Here is a 19,102-nt window from a genome sequence, read left to right on the forward strand (position 1 = left end):
TTTCTTCCCTTTAAGGAAGACATGCACATCGCAATGTTGAGCACGACCTTCAAAGGGGGAGAGATGAACTTTGGGTTGCCTGAGCCCAACACCATCAGCTCCAGCAGCTGCAGCACCTTCCCAGTGAGGCAGGAGGTGGCAGGTCTGACCCCCCGTCCTGGCTCAGCACAGGAAGGGTTTGGCCATGCTGGAGTTGTTCCTGGTCACCAGGGCCAGTGCTGACACTGCTCGGTCATGGGAGGGTCAGTGGAGGCTTTAAGGAAATAACAGCAGCAAGGGCAGTGTCATTTGATCAACCTCCCATAAAAACAGCTCAGCAATACAAAACAAATAAATCATTTCTCTTCTACCATGCAAAGTTTATTTATTTTCCATGTATGGCTGAACTTCTCAAGTGTTTATACTGAGGATGTTGAAATTCTACCTTGCAAGTAGTCCGCAAAGAATTAAACTTATGTGGTTTCTTAAAAGCACTTTTTAACTCTGAAATTAATAATAGCATAATATTTGGTATGAAAACTGTGTATAACCCCCAAAAGCTTCTCCCAGCTGGGTCCCAGAGAGACCAAGCGAGTGAGTCCTCCTCCAGAGGCGCTGGGGCTGTGCCCCAAGTCTCTAGCGTATTTGTTTGGCATGCTCAGCTGTGTGCAGGATCCTCCCTTCTGCACCTCTGTCAGTCCCTTCTGTCTGTTTGGGTAGCTTGATATCAAGGGCAGGGCCTTGGTGCTATGATAATTCAAATGCTGGATATTGATGTCCAACAGTAAATGCTATCTGCTCTACAGAAGTTGCTTCTGTGTTCTTCTGAATGTTCGCCCCTTGCATTCTCTCTGCTCAGCTTTCCCAGCTGCTCGGTGGGTCGGCCAAGGCACTGTGCTGGCTCTGCCCTGCTCCCGTCCGCTTCTGCACCGCTCCCCTGGCCCCAGCACCATTTTCCACTGAGTTAGCAGTTAACTCCATAGCTGAACCATTTCTTAGTCACTGTCTTGGAGAAAAAATCTGTTTCCTACAGAAGACTCTTTGCAGTGGAAGGAAGTGCATTTTTAAGCGCTCACTCTTTTAACCAACAAACCCCACTCGCACAGAGAAATCTCTGTTAGCGAGCGCGTGCTGCCAGGGGGTGGGTGGGTGCCTGCGTGACCATGCAGCACTGGAGCATGGCGCTCTGCAATCAGTGGGCAGGGGACAAGCCCAGCGTGACTGTGTCCAGTCTAAAGGCAGAGGGATGCCCCAGCCCCTGTGTTGCGGTGCACTTACAGCCATCAGTGCAAGCGTCTAAGTGCTCCTGTCAATGGCCAATAACACATATTAGGACGCAGCTTTGGTTCATAATGTCACTAAAACAGAGCTGAGGCGCTCCTCCTGCTGAGTAGTGTCCGTGAGAGCAGCAGGGTTCTTGCTGATTGATTTCAGTCTGTCCCTGGGGCACTGCCGCAGTCTCCGGGAGAAGCGTGCAGGGCGGCTGCTGGTGCTGCTGCTGCGTTGAAGGGTCATAAACTGAATGGGGAAGACTTTATGAATTATTTACGTAAATAGCTCTGCTGTTCCTTGGCTATATGGGAATGCCAGGAAATGTAAATGATGTTTCAAGCACTTTAAATGAGTGGATCTTCCGGTGGACACTCAGGGACACAAGTATGCTCCCATGGGCGGGGAGCAGCCCCGTGGTGCATGCACAGGCAGAGGTGCAGCTGCTCAGGACCCTGGTAACAGGTTTCCCTGTGGGAGTTGCTGCCTGATTCTCGGCTGGGAAGTCCAGCGTATGCCTGTGCTTCAGAACACCTGCCTGCTGGTTGCTGCCCAGTGCCAGCTGCCTTGACCCAGGCTCGGGAGCGAGAACCCTAAAGGGGGCAGGTGTAGGTACAGAGAGCCTGTCCAGCTCCTGCACCCTCTGCTCCTGCCATGCCAGTGAGATAAGCCATTCATGCAGCCTGGCTGCTGGCCAGGAGTGGTGGATGAGTGGGGCAGCTGCCTCCCCTGGGCTCCTCAGCACCCCGCTCCTGGTGCAGGGTTGGGGAACAGCAGTGGGTCACCGCCACCTCGCAGGGCAGTGACACTGTTCCCAAAGGAGCACTGTGCTGGCGTGAATGCCCCAGGGGCTATAAATACACCCTGCGCTTCACTGTCCTCTTGGTACCTCACGTAGAGGCACTGCTAGCATTTGTGACACCCACACTCAGCTGCCATGTATCTTGTGAAGCCTCCAGGTATTTATATTTCTGCCAGCAGTCATGGTTGGATCAGTCTGAGCAGCACCAAACAGCTCTGCATCTCTCACGCCTAACCCTCGGTCAGGTTTAACCCCACGGGGATGCAGGCACAGCTGCAGGGGAGGGAGGCAGCTGCGGGGACGCCTGTTCGGGAAGCGAGGCTGGGACCCTGCCAAGTCCAGTGGGGCTGTGCACTGGCCACCCGCCTTGCTGCCAGCGATGATTCGGGGTAAATCCCATGGGAATGTGTCACTTCTCCCAGTAGCCTCCAAGCATTGACCTGCTCACAGCCCAGCCTGCCTGAATTCAGCCCGAACCATTCAGCTGTATTCCCAGCATCTCCCTCCCACTTACATCAGAGCAGGAGCCTGATGCTGGCAACAGAAACCTGAGCTGCATGGTTTGAAACCCCCCATTTATTTAATTATTTATCTATCCAGCCCATTGCTTATTGCCACAGGTTTGTCCTCTCTTTTCTAAGGCTGTAAGATAATTCTTAAAAAGTTTATAAACAAATATTCCTTGTGTTCATGCACTGCCTCACATTTGCAGGGTAACAGCAAACCACATTTGCACGCTTAAGCCAAGGTTAAAGAAAGCTAGAAACAAACGCACAATCAGTTCAAGGATTAAAATATAGCATTTTCATACTGTATGTTGCTGTTTATGTTAAATATAATCAGCAAGAGCAGAGCTTTACAAACCCCCACATCTCTAGACCTGACTTACTTGTCGGTATTTAAAGGTTTCTGTGCTGAGGGTGGAAGAGGCCATCAGGTCTTAGTGGGTGCTGGATGGGAAAGGGAACTTCAGAAATGTGTGAAACAGCACAATTTTTTGCGGATGGAATCCATTTACTGATAAGAAAATGTGATTACAACTGAAGGGATGTTACAGCAAAGATAAAACATTTTCATAAAGTGCAAAGATAAACCAAGAATAGGAAAAAGAAATGAAAATAAAATAGATAAATACATTTTAAAATAAAACAGATTATAAATGAAGTACAGATATATTACATCCCATGTACTTGCAGTTTGCACCACAGCATCACTGTCAGTGCCTCACACCTGTACCATCAGCTTACAGGATCAAGAAATCTCCAAAAAGAGAACTCTCTTCTTCCCCTTGTAATGCTGGCTGAGGGCCTGGGTCCCTGGGCTCTGTGCTGGGATTTTGCCTCTTGCAATTGCCTCAACAGGAAGAAGATGGCAGAAACTCTGCCCTGGTCACCTGAAGCAACTGTGCTGCTGCGGGAAGCTGGGATGCAGGAGTTGGCAGAAGCACAGGTCCAGGCGGCCTGTGCCCGGCCCTTTGGAGCCCCTGAGCTCTCCTAGCAGCAGCCCCAGCCTAAGACCCTTGGGAGGAGGGCTGCCTCAGGGCACTGCAGGGCACTGTTTATTCACAACATGAATAAAGAGGTAAGCAGAATGAAACTCCATGCTGTGTGAAGTTAGGGTAGCTGCAGGCAGTGAAACAAGTCAATGGCATGTAAATAGGGGTTGACATAAAATCTGAAATACCTATACTGTCAGACAAAATATGGATAAAAAAGGGGATTAAATATTTTAATTGATTTTTAAACGTTAAGCTGTCTGTGAAGGAATAGTCACTCCGCATCCTGCAACAAATCAGCATGCAGCAGCCATTGGCAAAGAGAAAGAAAAGTTTCTGTAAAGACAGATTTAGCTTTTGATCTGTACAGAGTAGGTGATTCACTCCAGGCTGTCAGACTATGTTTGCACATACTGGGCAGTAATTGCAGGAATAAATACCCGAGACCAAGCAGGAGCTGCTGAAGGAAAGGGACTGGGAGCAGGTTCTTCTCCAGCCGAATGCTAGAAATGGGAGGGGTGCTCGGAGCGGGACGCTGGCTCAGCCCTCTGCCTGCAGAACCACAGGCATACTGCTTCCACCTGTGTTAGGAGGTGGGTCATCCACCTGCCACCTGTGGACAGGCTGTCCCCTAAAATCCTAGAAGATGAAGCGTCATTCGTTTACTCACTTATTTTGATCCTCAGTTGATCTGCCTGGTTCTTCTCAAGGTTTTAAATTTTATATATTTTGCAAACCTTTTATTATCTGTTCTTAAGTACGTATCACTGCCTGAAGAATCACCTGGAAACATGAATTAACTGCAATAATACAAAAGGCAGAAAAAGTGTTTCATAATTTTATTGGAGCAGTTTCAAAGTGAGGTTGCTAGGTACAGTGCCAGTAACTCTGTGGCTGCAATTCTGCTGCCACTAAAAATAGTTACAACTTCAAAAGCCATGCCTAACAGTAAATGTACATGCAAACAACCCCATGCTTTATTAAAAAACAAAATCCTTTTATTCGTTAAAATAGTAGACAAATAAGGGGCTTTTTTAACTACTATTTAATTAAAGCGGTTACATAGCCTGAGCTTAAATACCAAGTAGCACTGTCTCTGCAGATATTGCAGTCAAATTTCACTAGTATTTACACAAAAATTGAACTTAGCAATATTAAAATCACAGTACAATAGAAAAATAAACATTTTCACGTATATCCTTGAAACACACTGTAATTCATAGCCACAAAATAAGTAGTGGTTTTAATTCACAAGTCATATGTCCCCAAAGTATTTGAAATTACTGTGCCAATACAGTTAGGCTCCAGAAGTAATATTCTGTGGTAGGCTTTGATTCAGTGCAAAGCACCTAAAATTAGGAATAATACAGCAAATGTAAGTAGGGTGAAACAGTCCTATTCAAGCAACTATAATTGTTGGTTTTATTACTTTTTTTTAAGTTAAGGGCTTTTAGTGTAGGGCCAAACCAACTTATACCTGAGGGCCAGCGTACCCCTGCAGCTCTACCTGCACCGTCCCGCTTGCAACTGGCAGCTGTCAAATGTGGCTGCTCAGGAGCTTGGAATACATTTTTTTTAATATTCAAATTCAACTTCAGGCCTATAGATTCCTTCAAAAATTTTTCCAGAGTTAGTCTCCAACTACTGCAGGTAAGAAATACAAATGTATAGACCTGAAAAATAATAAGCTTATCACAGAAGTAAGTAATACCTGTGTTAAGACATACCACACTTTATTAATGTTTTTCTTCTGGACCAATCTGAATACAAAAACTAGTAAGAAAAAAAAAAAAGAATCCCAGAAAGGCAATTAGCAGTTCTTTTGTCTCCTGGCACCCCCAGGGCCAGTGTGCTTAACTGCTACAGACCTGACTTTCCAGGTAGGACTGTCTGTGTGTGGCAGCGGGGAAGAACAGCCCTTTCCATCACGTGTTCTGCCCGGCTCTCGGTGGGACCAGAGCAAGCAGAACAAGCGTGTTACGCTCAGGGGGCTCTAGATGGACTCAGCCCTGTAGCTGAAGCAGCCACAGAAGCAGTGCCCGCGCCCTGGGGCTCCTGCTGCACAAGGCTCCTGCACCCCAGGGTGCCTGGAGCCTTGTGTGTCGCCCCGCCTTGCCCTTCCTCATCAAGAAAGAGACGGGAAGGATGCCAGGCTCAGGAAAACCTGGCATGATCCCTCTTTGGGCTATTACAGCATGTCTATGAGCCCACAAATCTTCAGCTTCTGCCCTTGGCTGTGAGCAGGAAGGCGGTGGGATGCTCTGCAGCAGTCCCTCCCTCATGGGCCATCGGCCACAGAAATGGCCCTGCAGCTTCCCACAGTCACCTTCCACAGGATTGCAGGGGAATTCGCGCTGGGAGGCAGCTTACCAGGGCGTTTAGTGCAATCTCCTGCTCAAAGCAGGGTCAGGCAAGATCCTTCTGGTTCCCTATGTCTGATCATTATTTCATTAACTTGGCGTCGGATGAACTGGATTAAAACAAAAAATCTTGCATGCTGTTATGAAAATACACAAACTGAGAGCAGATCATGTGTATATTTCATACTGATTTCATTTTGTGTTGAAGATTACCGTATGTGGGAGTTATGGACATAAATGAGAAAAAAATTAACCCTATGAGCTGGAGGAAGCAAAATATAGCTAATGAATAATAATTTGTTTCAGCGTGGATCACTGTAGAATGCTTTGGCAAAACTTAAGCTCTAAATAACTATTTACTTCAAACCTTTTGGCATCTTCAGTGAATGATTTGTAGTTATTAAGATTCCCAAATATACCCAGAGGAAAAATAGGTTAAAAGCATAACCACGAAATCATAAAATGTTTCATCTCATTTGTTAGTTGAAGGCTAATGCAGCACAATGAGGGAAGGTGGATCTTTTAGGTGGTCTTCCTGTAGTGAGATGATGAGCTGAATCTCGTTCCTAGTGAACGCAACCCATTGTCGTCCTTGATCATTAATTAACAGGCCAAAGGCTGCAGCTGAGATTGCATTCTCTTTGCATATTTGATAGGTCAGAAAGAAACTCCAGTTGAGTGGCTTATAGAAAGGCTTCTTCGACTATACCCATCACAGATGTTTACGTATAAACACAGGGATCACCTTTTGCCTCTAAGGCTGGTGGACCGACTGTCTTCCACAAATATAGTAAGGATAAGTGCCAAAAGGCAAATATTTAAGAACAGTCTTGCCAAGTTCCCCAGGAGCTAACGGCACCAGCCATCACGCTGCCTGGAGAAGAACTGCTTGGTCTTTGTCCCAGTGGTGTCCAATCCCCCCACATCTGACCAGCTTCCCCTCTGATGGGGTGGCCCAACAGACACAATTCCGTCATGCTGCAGGTAAAAGGTAAGCGTCTGGGAGGAGTTACGAATCTGGCATGATTTTGCAGTGGCTCCAACTGCCCCATGTCAAATACAGCAATACTTCTAAAAAAGACCGGGAACCTTACATGATGTTTTGAGGCTCAGCTTCAAGTTCCAGCTGGATTCAGAGGAGGCTGTGACATCTCAGTATGTGTACAGCAGGGAGTCACATCAGAGCAGGATGCAGTTTGAGGTGTTAGCACTGCAGGTCATAGGATCGGAAAGATGGAAAATAAACTGTGTGTAAAATGTATTTAATGATCCTTCTCGGTGTTTGGTGGGAGGCTCCCATACACTTCTGTGAGGTGAAGATGCCAAGTGCAGTTGCCTGCCAAGGCTGATCAGAAGAGATCTTCATTAAATAATCAGAACAGACCTCAGTAATGAACTGGGTGAATAATCTGGCTGGTTGCACAGCTCCCTTCAGTGAGGCAAGATGAAACAGAGAGTGTCCAACGGTTCACGAGGAAAGCATAAAAACATTGCAGGTGTACAAGACCCAGAAGACTGCAGGGCAGATGCTGGAACAGAGGTGGCCGAAACGAGCTCCAGAAGGTGGATCTCCCTGGCAGGGTGTCTGTCCGGGCCGTGGGTCTCTCCTGCAGCATGCCCAGCCTGCTACAGCTGGTTAGTTTTGTAGAGTTTTGTTGCACTTGGATTTCATACACACTGTAATAGTCAGCCAACTTTGCCATATTAAAGAGACATATTGCAAAAAGACTGTAAGTAACTACATAAGGACCAACCTGGGTGTATGGTTTTACATTCTGCTGTGTCTGTTTAGGATCTTTTTTCAGACATGGATTAGTGGAACATTTTATTTCCTAAGTGAAAAAGAGAAATAGACCATGAAATCCTGGGAAATGAATACGATTTTGAACCTGGAGAAGCAGATTCAGAGAATATCCTATTTTTATGCTCTCTCCCCATTTAATTCATCTGCCATTCCAAACAAGACATGCCTCGGTTGAATGAAGTCTCAAATAATCACATAATAGGAGAAGTCATTTATTGAGAATCAGGCTCATTCTCTGGTGATATAAATAGGCTGCGCTGTTCCACAGTCTTTTGTCAGTAGGGATTAATTAGCAATTGACCCTTGGTTGGAATTTCTTCACTACCTCTACATTTTTCATCTTATAGGGCTAAATGGGATCTTAATGTTGCTTTAAGAAGCCATGCTTCCTAAGCAGCAGTTTAATTTATCTTTAGGCTACAAATCAGTAGCTTAATTTATCACTAGGTTACATATCAACAGTGAATAGCCAGGGTGGAATTGAGTTTATTATAAAGAGGTTCTGTTAGAAGACACAGTATTACAGTGACTGAAATGTGCTGTTAAATTTTCCATTAATGCCCAATTCTGAATATGAATATGGAGAACCACACTTTACATACTTTACAGTTAGCTTTCTAATAAATAAGTTCAATAAATAGGGATTTTGCAGACTAAGAAGCTGTACGTGTGAACAGAAGCTACTTTACAATGTTGTCAAAAAATAACTAGAGCTATTCTTGTTTGGTACCAATCACTGGAAATCAGTAAGTAAAATATAAATATTTTACTCTTACTATGAAGACTGGAGGAATGAAGATCTATTAAAATCACCCTTAGGATTATACAGAACTTAATTTTGTACACTAGATTTATAATTCAGAGCATGCTTTCATACCATTTTTAGCACACAATATTTTCAAATACATTTCTTAGAAATATGAGAAATTAATAAGACTGCCTATGTGAGATTTCCTCTGTGCTCTGATCACTAGCTTTCGCGTTACACAATATTGCAGTTTGGCTAATTTTGGATGACCTATTCCACATTTGGAGAAGATACATAGTAAAGGGCCAGATTTAGTCTGTAGTATATTGCAATACCTTGTTAATAGTCATTTATTTGTCACAGTACAAAAAAATTAATTCCCCCTATTATATATATATTATATATAAAACATTTATATTATCCATTTTAATAATTATTTTCTTGGGAAACAACTCTTAACGTTATCTCTAAAGAGTGACAGGAACAGAAATATTCTCGTACCAAATGAAAACACAAGTAACTTGAGCAACTTGTCTGAAAGGTACAGTTATTTTCAGCACACACATTTCTCATGTTTTACCCGTAAAGAACTCCAGCAAGGCTCCCAACACCGGCAGTCAAGCGTTCACGCTGCAGCGAGATGTTGGTCAGCCTTCGGGAAGGGCGGCTCGCCCCCGGCTCCGCAGAGCTCGCGCAGGCGCTCCCCAGGTGAGCCCAGTCCGTGCTCAGCCCTGTCCTGTGGCTCCTCCGGCTGACAACCCGCTGGTTTTCCTCAGCACAGAAGACAGGATCAGACCTTCAGCTGCTCAGAACCAAATCACCTCCGCATGCGTTTGCATGCCGACATCTGTTCACGAAACGCACCACTACGTGCATGTGCAAAGCAGGCGCCTGCTTGCACCAGTTCCTAGAGAGACCTGCTTATCTGCCAGTGGCTGAGGTGTCAGTTCACCTGGAAGCCAATTTGCCTTTAAGGGGGTCCAGGTTTTTCACGAACAACCATCGTAATCTGAAAGCATAATCATGCACACATCAGTAAGCCTACCTTTTGTAAAACACCGGCACTCAAAGAAGACTGAATCATAAATGTCATAAATGCTATCAAACTATCAAATAATTACCAACACTAGAAGTAGATGAAGAAATAATAGAACTGTAAAAGTGAGATAACTGGATCGTGACTTTGATTTAAACACTTGTTTACGACGGCAAGTGAGCAAAAGGCTAGGTATGTGGACTAAGCCTCAGAAGAGAAGATACTGCTCGCTCTTATTTTTATTTCCTATTTTTAAAGAGAGGCTGATTGAGAACGCTTTTGAATGTGGGAGACTAAGTCATTAAAACAGAAGCACTTGGATTGCTTTCTTCCTTTAGGGGATTTACTTCATTTTACTTTATCTGACACAAGTCAGAAAGAAATGAGAATATTGTAAGGAGAAGGAAGGCTGAATTTTGACACGTTATTTTCCATTAAAATTCTTCTGCTGACTTTGTTACGCTTTTTCTAAGATCAGAAAATGAGGCTTTACCTAAAATGAATTTGAGAGACTGGTAGATTTTCCTCACGCACTCAAGCACTACAGTGTCCCACTGTCTCAAAGCAGAGGATTTTTTTCAAACTGTTCCTAAATCTTTTGCATTCGTTCACAAACTTGTATCTCCGTTCTGTTTATACTCAGATAAAATATTGAGAGTCATTTCCTCGCTTTTGGACTGCACGTTGTGTTCACTTCTTCTGGACGATTTCCTGGTCGCCCTGGAAAGCCGCCTTCGAAAGGTATCGCCCGCCAGGAAATAAAGAATAGGGTCAACGCAGCTGTTGAGGCTGGCCAGACCCCTCGTCACTTGGTAAGTGGCATAAACCTTATCGTTGAAGGCACACATTTGTGGAGTCTGAAAATCCACCCTGGCTCTTAGATTTAAGGTCTTCATCACATGGAAGGGAAGGTAAGACACAGCAAAGACTGTCAACACAATAATAACCAGGTAAATAGACTTTCTCCTGAGAGGAGAATTGTCCAAATCTTTGTAAATCAAAGCTTTCACAATTAGCCCATAGCAACCAAGAATCAGTATGAATGGGATGCAGAACATAAGCACTGTGGTGCACATGCTGTAAATGAAGTAACTTCTCAGGTAATCATCGGCCGTTGTGTCATAACACGTCGTTGTTTTATTTCTCCTTATCCCAGTTCCTGAGTAGAACAGTATTGGAGAAATCACAGCCACCACAATGACCCAGACCAGGGTGCTGATGTACACCGCGTTCTTCTTCTTCAGCCTCCCCAGCGACTTCAAGGGGTGCACCACTCCCGTGTACCTGTGCACACTTATGCAAGTTAGAAACAAAATACTGCCGTACAGGTTCACATGGAAGATGAACCTCTGCAGCTTGCACATGATATCTCCGAAGATCCAGTCTGTTTTATTGAAGTAGTAAAAGATGAGGGCAGGCAGCGTCAAGACATACAAGAAATCGGCCAGTGCCAAGTTGAACATGTACACCGAGATGCCACTCCAAGGCCTCATGTGGAAGACAAACATCCAGATGGCCACGCTGTTTCCCAAAAACCCAGTGATGAAGACCAGAATGTAGACAGTGGGCAGGTAATAGAACTGGAAGCCAGTTTTGGTCAGGGAACACTTGGTGGTGGCGTTTCCCGCAGACCAGCCGCTGCTGGATAACAGGTTGGGTTCAGTTCCATTCAAAGCAGCAGAGAAGAGGACTTCAGTCATGATCCTTCCACCAGAGTCACATAGATCTGACGTGAAGCAACAAAGTCTCTACAGGAACAGTAACGCATCTAGAAAAAGAAGAGAGCAAAGAAAACCTAACTGGAAGGTTAAAACCTGTCCTGCTTTGCTTCAGAGGGTTTCCACGCAGCTGTGCTCGGCTCAGCATCTCCCACCTGCGCGAGTCGGTCTAGAGTGGGGTGCGGACTGTCCCCCCACGCAGCAGCCAGACCCGCCGCGGGTCGGGAGCCGCGGACGCCCCGGCGGGTCGCTGCCTGTCGGCGTGACGGGGACGGGCAGGGCAGGCGGGGCGGCGGCGACAGCCACAGCGGGCTGGGCAGGGCTGGCCCGGCGCGGCCCTGGGACCCGCCGACGGCGAAAGGGAAAGGGCGAGCGCCGCGAAGGGCCAGCGGGAGCGGGGCCGGCTGGGGGAGCCGCTCCGCCCGCGCTCCTCAGACGGCCGCCGCCGCCCGGCCCGCCTCCGCGGTCGCCGGTCCCGACCCACAGCCCGCCGCGCCCCTCGCTTCCGCCGCTCCCGCCCGGCTCCCTCAGCCCGCCCGGCTCCCCCGGGTCGCCTCAGCCCGCCCGAGTCACCTCAGCCCGCCCGGTCCCCGCGTCGCCGCCGCGCCCCAGCCCGACTCCGAGGGAGCGCCGGGGCCGCCCCCACCTGCCTCCCGCGGCGCCCTTCGCAGCCCGCGCTCGCCTCTCCTCGCCGCCAGCAGCGCCCGCCCGGCGGGGGGCGGCGTCCCGCCCGCAGCTGCCCCGGCCGAGCCGGCTCCCATCGCCGGGCAGGGCAGGGCAGCCGGGGGCAGCGGCTCTACCGCGCCTTGGGCGCGGGGCGCCCCTCCATGGCGGCGCCACCGCCGCGGGGGACAGCGGCCGCAGCCCCTCTGCCGCGGGAGGCAGCGCGCCGGCCCCGGGCGGACTGCGGGCGGACGGGCGGGACGAGGCGCCGACTCGGCCCAGGGGCGCGCCGCCCGCCCCCCGCACCGCCCTCGCAGGCGGGCGGTGCTCGCCGCACCCCGCCCGCGCCACATGGCGGCCGGGCCGGGCCGGGCAGGGGGCTGCGGGCGCCTCGGGGGGCGCGGCGGGGCTGGCGCCGACGCCGCCTCGGCCGGGGCAAGCGCCTGTGACCCGGCACACCCCGTGCCACCCTCCGGCCCCACCCGGGTCACCCGAGACGCGGGGCTCGGAGGGGCACAGGCGGCGTGGCGGGAGTGGCGCCGCCGGCGAGGCCAGCGGGCACGGCCACGGCCCCCCGCGTCGGACGGGGCTGCCCCTCCGCGGCGGCTGAGGCGGGCCCGGTGCCGGCGCGGCAGGGGCAGGCGGGGCGGCCCAGCGCTCGCCGGGGCGGAGGAGGGCAGCGTCCCCTCCAGCCCCTCGCCGTGATGGAGGGGGGGGCACCGCGCCTGGGCTGAGCTCCCTCCTGCCAGCACCGGCGCGTAGCGGGGCGCAGTCGGGGGACGCAGGCAGCGGGGCACAGGCAGGGGGGTGCAGGCAGCGGGGCACAGGCAGGGGGGTGCAGGCAGCAGCGTGCTGGGCGTGCTCCTGAGCTGCTGTTGCTGAACACCACTTTCCTGATTTTGCTTTCTCTCAACCCTTTGAAATCTGCTCTGGAACCCAGTTGAAGCTACACGAACATGATAATTGCTGTAAATGGAACAGCTGAGCAGAAATATGCTCTACTGACCTCTAATTAAGCGCTATACATTTGGCACTTGAGTCAGAATATGATTATTATTTATTGTCTTAGCAAAACACAATCTGCTGGTTTCAGCCATTTCTTCCTTGTTCACATTTTAGTTAGGGTGTGTGGTGAGTGATACATGAGCTAGTCATATCTGCTCTCAGCTAAAAGCTGTGTTTTAGACGGAGGATTATTAGTACTTCATGAATATGTATTCATTTTTCAAACTTTTGAGTCTGTCTAAATTATAAAACTACTTTGTTGGGAAAGCTTAATTGGGAAATCAGCTGCATATTGTACCCCTGTAGGAATATGCAAGCAGATGCAGATGGAGTTGCCAGCCTGGCATCTCTATTGGGGCAAGTTACACAGACTACAACTTTGAAGCAACAGCTTAAATTTTGTAAATATAAGACCTTTTCTTCCTGTATATTAGGTTTTTTTTCCTTTTTGTACGCATCCCCTAAACTGCATATTTACTCCTTTGAAGATTCTTTTTAATTTTAATACAATTTGAATGTGAAGAGAAAGGGAAGTGAAAAATGACACAAGAACAGCAACACCTGTAAAATCTGTGTTGTAAAGCAAGCCCAGTTTACAAAACTGTTCAGTGGTGCCCTCTAGGATTTTAAAGTGCTAGCAAAAATTAGTCCTCAGCCTTGGTGTTCCCGCAAGAGAAAACACCCAACCCACAAACCAGACGTACGGTGAATACAGTATAATAATATCAAGCCCACCATGCTGGCTTGTCAAAAAGCCATCTTGTTCCTCAGAGAATCAGCTGCATGGCCAAAACCAGAGTTCATTTTAATGAAGGACTTGGATTATTGTGTAACAAAAAAAAAAAAAAAAAGGAAAAAAAAAGCAAAGCTATTAGCATACAAGAAGCCTTTGAGTTTATCCTTCCCTTTATAATTGTTATTTCTTTACTGGTTTTCTCTGTCCATTGCTAACATGTAGCTTCTCTTGGCAGCTTCCTTGAATTCCCTGTCTTGAGCAAATTTTGAGTCATACTGAAGCAGCGTTAGATAGCATCAGTAAATATGCACTATGAACTACAGCCTGTTTTCCTCTGTTACCTAAGCAGCACCGTAAATCCAAACCATGGAGATGAAAGGCCAGAGCAGTAATTCAGGGAGCCCATGGCTGCCTGGGGAAGGAGGCATTTCTTAGGCTTTATGCTTGTGCCTAGGCCGAGGCAGCAAAGCCAGGCGCAGGGTCTGGCCATGGGGACTTCTCAGCCTTCTCTGGAAGAGGGCTTGTGAGTCTGGCTATGAACAGGGCTGGTGTTCATTTCTATGGGACTTGGAGAAGTACGAGGTCACCAGCACAAGCGTTAGCAGGAGTTGGCAGGAAGACACGCTGCGTGTGCTGGGTTTGCCCAGGCACCTGTGGCAGTGTTCACACTGACTTCAGGCTTAACGCCGACATCGGTGAGGACAGGAGAGACACCACCTCATCCAGCATGAAGCTGTGGCTGCATAGAGAGGTGACACCTCATCTGGCGTAATGTTCTTGTGGGACCAATACAAATATTCAAGATATAATACAAATGTATAAATATCCAAAGGCAGAAGTGAATCTGTACCAAACCCATGCTTCACATCTTTCAGCTGCAGTTCTGTTGATCTGTTACTAAAGACTCCAAGCTCAGATTTATAATCTGGTCTGAGAAACTTCAATTTATTTAGTCTGCTGTGCCAGGGCAGGATTTTCCAAGATACCTGACTCATCCCTGTAACCTTTTCTCTGAGTGTCATGTCATTTTTCAATGGCTTGTTTGAAGGGTGGGCACCCGAAGCAGACACCATTGTGGCGGTGTTGCTTACATTGATTGCAGGCTGTCTCCCTGCAGTTTCTGATGGTACCCTTGAGGGTGTAAAATCACACTCGTGCATCATGTCCCAGCTTCTTCTGGGGAAGAACCTCCATCATCAGAAGATCAGGTGCTACCACATACTTCAAACAGCAGCAACTTCAAAGAACCACACCTTTCCTCACAAGAGTAGAAAAGAGTGTTTCCCTTTTTTATGCACATTTTCTGAATCACTGGCATTCTTGGCTCCTTTTTACTCCTGCCTCACATACCTTACTTCATCTAGGTATCCCTTTTCCTTTTTTAAACCCCAGCTACTGTGACTGCTCAATATTTCATCCTTTGCCTAGCCTTGAAAACCTTATCTATTATCTCTGCCTACACTACATTTCCCTTCTTCCTACAACTTCGGGTCAGCCAGGCACTGCTGATGGAGGGCAGAGGCATGCGAACGGCAGGGACCCTCACTCCTCACCTGCTTTAGTGGCACCTGGGACCTGCCAAGGAAACCCCCTGCCCGCTGCAGCCGGACCCGTGCAGCCCGTGCTGTATAAGCAGCTACATCCCTGCTGCTTCGTCGGCAGCCTGCATCTCAGCACCGCCCGTCTGAGCCTGCCAGTACTGGAAATGGAAATCTCACGTACTGGTTTTAACAGTTTGCTCATTCTGACTGCAGTGCTTCAGCTGCAAAAGGTCCAAGCACTTACATGAGTAAAGAACAAGGCATATTTTTTAGCAGCCATACTGTTACATGCCTTCATACACAGCCAGCAAATTAGTGTCTTCCTGCTTGTATCACTGATCTGTTCTTATTTTGGACCACAACCATAAAGCATGTTGCATTAGCACCTTTTCCTCCATAGCTCTAGCATATGCCTTGTAGCAGAATAGGTTTCTGTCTGGTGTAGCTGAAAATGAATTCATTCCAGCTTTGCCTCTTAATGCACTTTCTCCAAAATCTGGGATTTTATACCACTGATTTCCATTAAACTGAATGTTTTGTTCTGTTAACAGCTGATTTAACTCAAATGGATGATATATCTCTCATGAGAAAAAAAAACATGCTCGAGAGCAAATGGAAATTCCCAACCAGTCCAATTAGTGCTGAACTATTGCAGTGTGTGGGTGCGCAAAGGGAACGGTCTGGACATAAATCCAGCTGTTCCTACCTGTTGGTTTTGGTTATCAGGAAGGCAGATGCAAATTTCAATATTTCAAAGTATGCCAGTATGAACAATGGGCCCAAACCAGCTGCAGGCTGATGGAAAGGACACCCATAAATGATCATCTCAACGCCTGCTCATAGTGAGGGTAAAAATACATGTGTGTGTATATATATAGACACACACATATATAAGGCACTCCATGTCTCACCTGGGAGCGCTGCTGGAAGGGGTGAGTAAGCACAGAACTTGGAGGGTGAGCTGCTCTTGGCTCCCTGCTGCAGGACATCTTACCTGCTGCAAAAATGCCTATTTCACATTTTGCCAGAATTGGCTTGTGACCTACTTATTGGCTTCTGGTGAGCTTCATTCCTCTTTTCATTAGGAAACTCTTTAGGTCAAATAATGCTTTATCACACTGTTTTCTTTCTCCAGTCTTTGCCGTTTCCTAACTTCCTTTTTCATTTGTCACGGAAGGTGGCATCTCTTCCCAGCACACCTTATATGGTGTGCAGATTTTCCACAGTGAGCCTGAAATACTAATTTATTTTATTTTCAAATACTCTTGCATGCAGTATTTAAAATACTACACCTTCAAAGCTGTAAGAGGTCCCTCAGCTGGACTTCCAACGGCCACCTGCACATAGGTGAGAATTGAGGAAATTTTGGGTTAAAGGATTTGAACAAACATTTATTTGTAAAAAAAAAAATGCAAAGCTCATCCTGCTCTATGTAAAAACACTTTAAAAGATATAGTAGACAGACTGTAAGCAATGGCTCTTTGCCCCAGTTTTTTTTCCTTCCAGCCTTAGCTTCACATACTGAAAATGCCCAGGTTTGGCCTCAACTTGTGAGTAAATCTATTTGGGAAATTTGAGGGTGAGCAGGCAGGTATGTGGAAAAATGCTTTTGTGCAATAGCAATTTCTGTCACCTTCCTGCAAGAACTTGTGGCCCTTAGCAACTGAGGCGGAAGGCTGAACGCTGGCAAGGAAATGATGTGCAAGATAAAAATGTCTGTAACAATAAAGAAAAACAGGAAGGCATGTAAAATCTCCCAGAAGAGATGCCAAATATTCCCTTTTCCCACTTGCGAAGGGCTGACGGGGTGGCTTTCTGGTCTGCAATTCTGCACCAGCCCCAGGGATCGTACTGAACAGGGCACCACAGGAGTCGCTCAGCTGCAGAAAATGAGCGCGTGTCCCCCTGGGAAACTGGGAAGGGGAGAGGGGGGGCAGCGGGAGGCGCAGGGAGCAGAGGACCCCGACCCCGGTGCAGCATTCCTGGCACACTGCCCCACCACAGCACCGCAGCGAGCCTGGCACGGCGTGGGACCTGCCCACCGCTGCAAGCCTTGGCTGCCTCTGTTCGCCTTTCTTTGGAAAACAAACCTGGGAAATGACAGTTCAAGAGCTGATAGGAATAATTAGACATGTCTGTTGCAGATACGACATGCGCCACTGGTTGAAAGCAAGTCTTAACTGAGTTCCCAGCCTGCTCACAAAAACTGCCAGCAGAATACATGCCCAAAGCTCCACTGGTGCTTCTGCCAGCAAAGTCTCTGCTTCGCCACTGCTTTGCCCTCCTGTGATTGTTGCCCCTACCAAGTGGAAGTTGCTGTCCTTATTGCTGTTCTTGGAGACCGTAAACCTGCTATTTAAGGGGTGAAAATATCTTGCTGTGCTACAGTCTTCAAGGAGTTACCCCCGATGCCTGCTGCAAAGGCACGGGAAGCTGCTCTCCCCACCCTGGTGCGACAGGAGCGTGCGCCTGTGTGCATTTTTAATATCTGAGCTGACATTTTGCTGTCTTGAAAACAAAAGCTGTTCATGGGCTAATTAGATAGATCTGCACACAGTATAACGTAAGGCCCAAGGAGCGACAGAGTCCCAACAGGATGTGAACTTTGGAAGACAAAATGACACAGTATTGTGCATGCAAAAGATTATAATTTTATAATCAATAGTGGGTAATGTGGTGAGCAGATAGCATGATGTTGTGGTTTAACCCGGCAAGCAGCTAAACACACGCTATCCCAGCGGAAACCAGGACACATGAGAATTCGGAGTACTTGGTCTGTAAGGCTCTGTTAAATATCCGATATGACGGTCATATATTCCCATAGGAATGAATAGTCTATGTCTTTTCTTCTTCTTTGCCTTTATTAATATTATAAACCAACAAGAATAATGAATCTGCTGTTTCAAAGTGCCTTCTGTATTTCAGAATATGCAAATGGTTTCTGATCAGCACTGCCGCTGTGATGCCCCTGTGATACCAACACAGCAATAAATAGAGTTAATAGACGTGACTTATTAATCCTAGTAGAGCAACTACACTTCCAGAATCTAAAGCTAATGCAGAATACTGGAAAACTTGTTCTAATTACAGCAGGGAGCATCTTGCCTCCTTCCTATATTGCCATTTTAAATTGAAATTACTATTCTCAGTAGAAAAGATTTTTTGTTCAGCTACCAGCCAGGAAAGACAATTCTACTGAGAAGGTTTAATAGTGCGTTAATACTCACATTACACAGTTTCCTCAAATGGCCAAGAAGACAAACAGGCAGGAAACAGTGAAGATTGCATACCAAGGGAGACAAAATTAAGTATTTCAATTAAGTACTTGCCACCTAATGCACTGAGGGAAATGAACACAGCACTCCCTCTGAGGTGTTATAACCGAGGCATCCTATGAGCCTGTCTCGGTGGGGTACAGGGACAGGTTTTCCTGTTTGCAGGGATGCATCTCCACGTGGCCACCCAGCTGGCTGGACACCCAGTGAAGCCATGGAGCATGGCAGCGGGGCCTTGAGGGTGCCTGGCGCCTCCTTCCAGACCTGCCTGGCTCCTCTTGCTCCCCCAAAGCCTTTTGCACCCCCAGATCCATGCTGCCACTGCAGCAAAGCTGGATTTCGTCATACAGCCAAGCACGCAACGGCAGCATCACATCTCACTCTAATGCTGTTTTGAGACCTGTTTTTCGCTGGAACTAGCTTGCACTTAAATGTCCAGTTGTGTACATCTGCATAATGGGTTGTCTGGTTCTTTTAGCCCTCTCTCTGTCTTTTTCTCTGTCACCTGGACTAAAGTTAGCAGCAGGGAAGGCAGCTGGGTTTTCCCAGCACAGCAAGGGCTGTGAGGAAGCAGGAGTTGGATGGAGCAGAGGGAGCCTGCGCTTGGGGGAGCTGTACGGCACCACCTGTACACAGCCCTGCTGTAGCAGGGAGTTTTCAGGTGGTTCAAG

The 19,102-nt window shown here is 47.7% G+C and overlaps 1 protein-coding gene across 3 annotated transcripts in view; it reads right to left on the reverse strand.

Annotated features, from left to right (window-relative positions):
* Positions 1-4,369: 4,369 nt before the first annotated feature.
* Positions 4,370-19,102, reverse strand: part of P2RY1 (purinergic receptor P2Y1) — a 35,907-nt gene continuing 21,174 nt past the window's right edge. The window contains exons 1-3 of one of the 3 annotated variants that reach the window (XR_012661497.1): positions 11,858-12,136; positions 9,987-11,261; positions 4,370-9,466 (exon numbers count right to left, since the gene is read on the reverse strand). Coding sequence is in view for 2 of the 3 variants with exons in the window: in XM_075098649.1 (XP_074954750.1) it covers positions 10,102-11,193 (1,092 nt within the window). In the remaining variant the exon portion in view is untranslated. Of the gene's footprint in view, positions 11,262-11,857; positions 12,137-19,102 lie in introns of those variants that run through there. The other 2 variants (XM_075098649.1, XM_075098650.1) reach the window with 2 other exon arrangements.

This window comes from Phalacrocorax aristotelis, chromosome 7 (genome assembly GCF_949628215.1).
Source record: "Phalacrocorax aristotelis chromosome 7, bGulAri2.1, whole genome shotgun sequence".
NCBI classification, from domain to species: domain Eukaryota; kingdom Metazoa; phylum Chordata; class Aves; order Suliformes; family Phalacrocoracidae; genus Phalacrocorax; species Phalacrocorax aristotelis.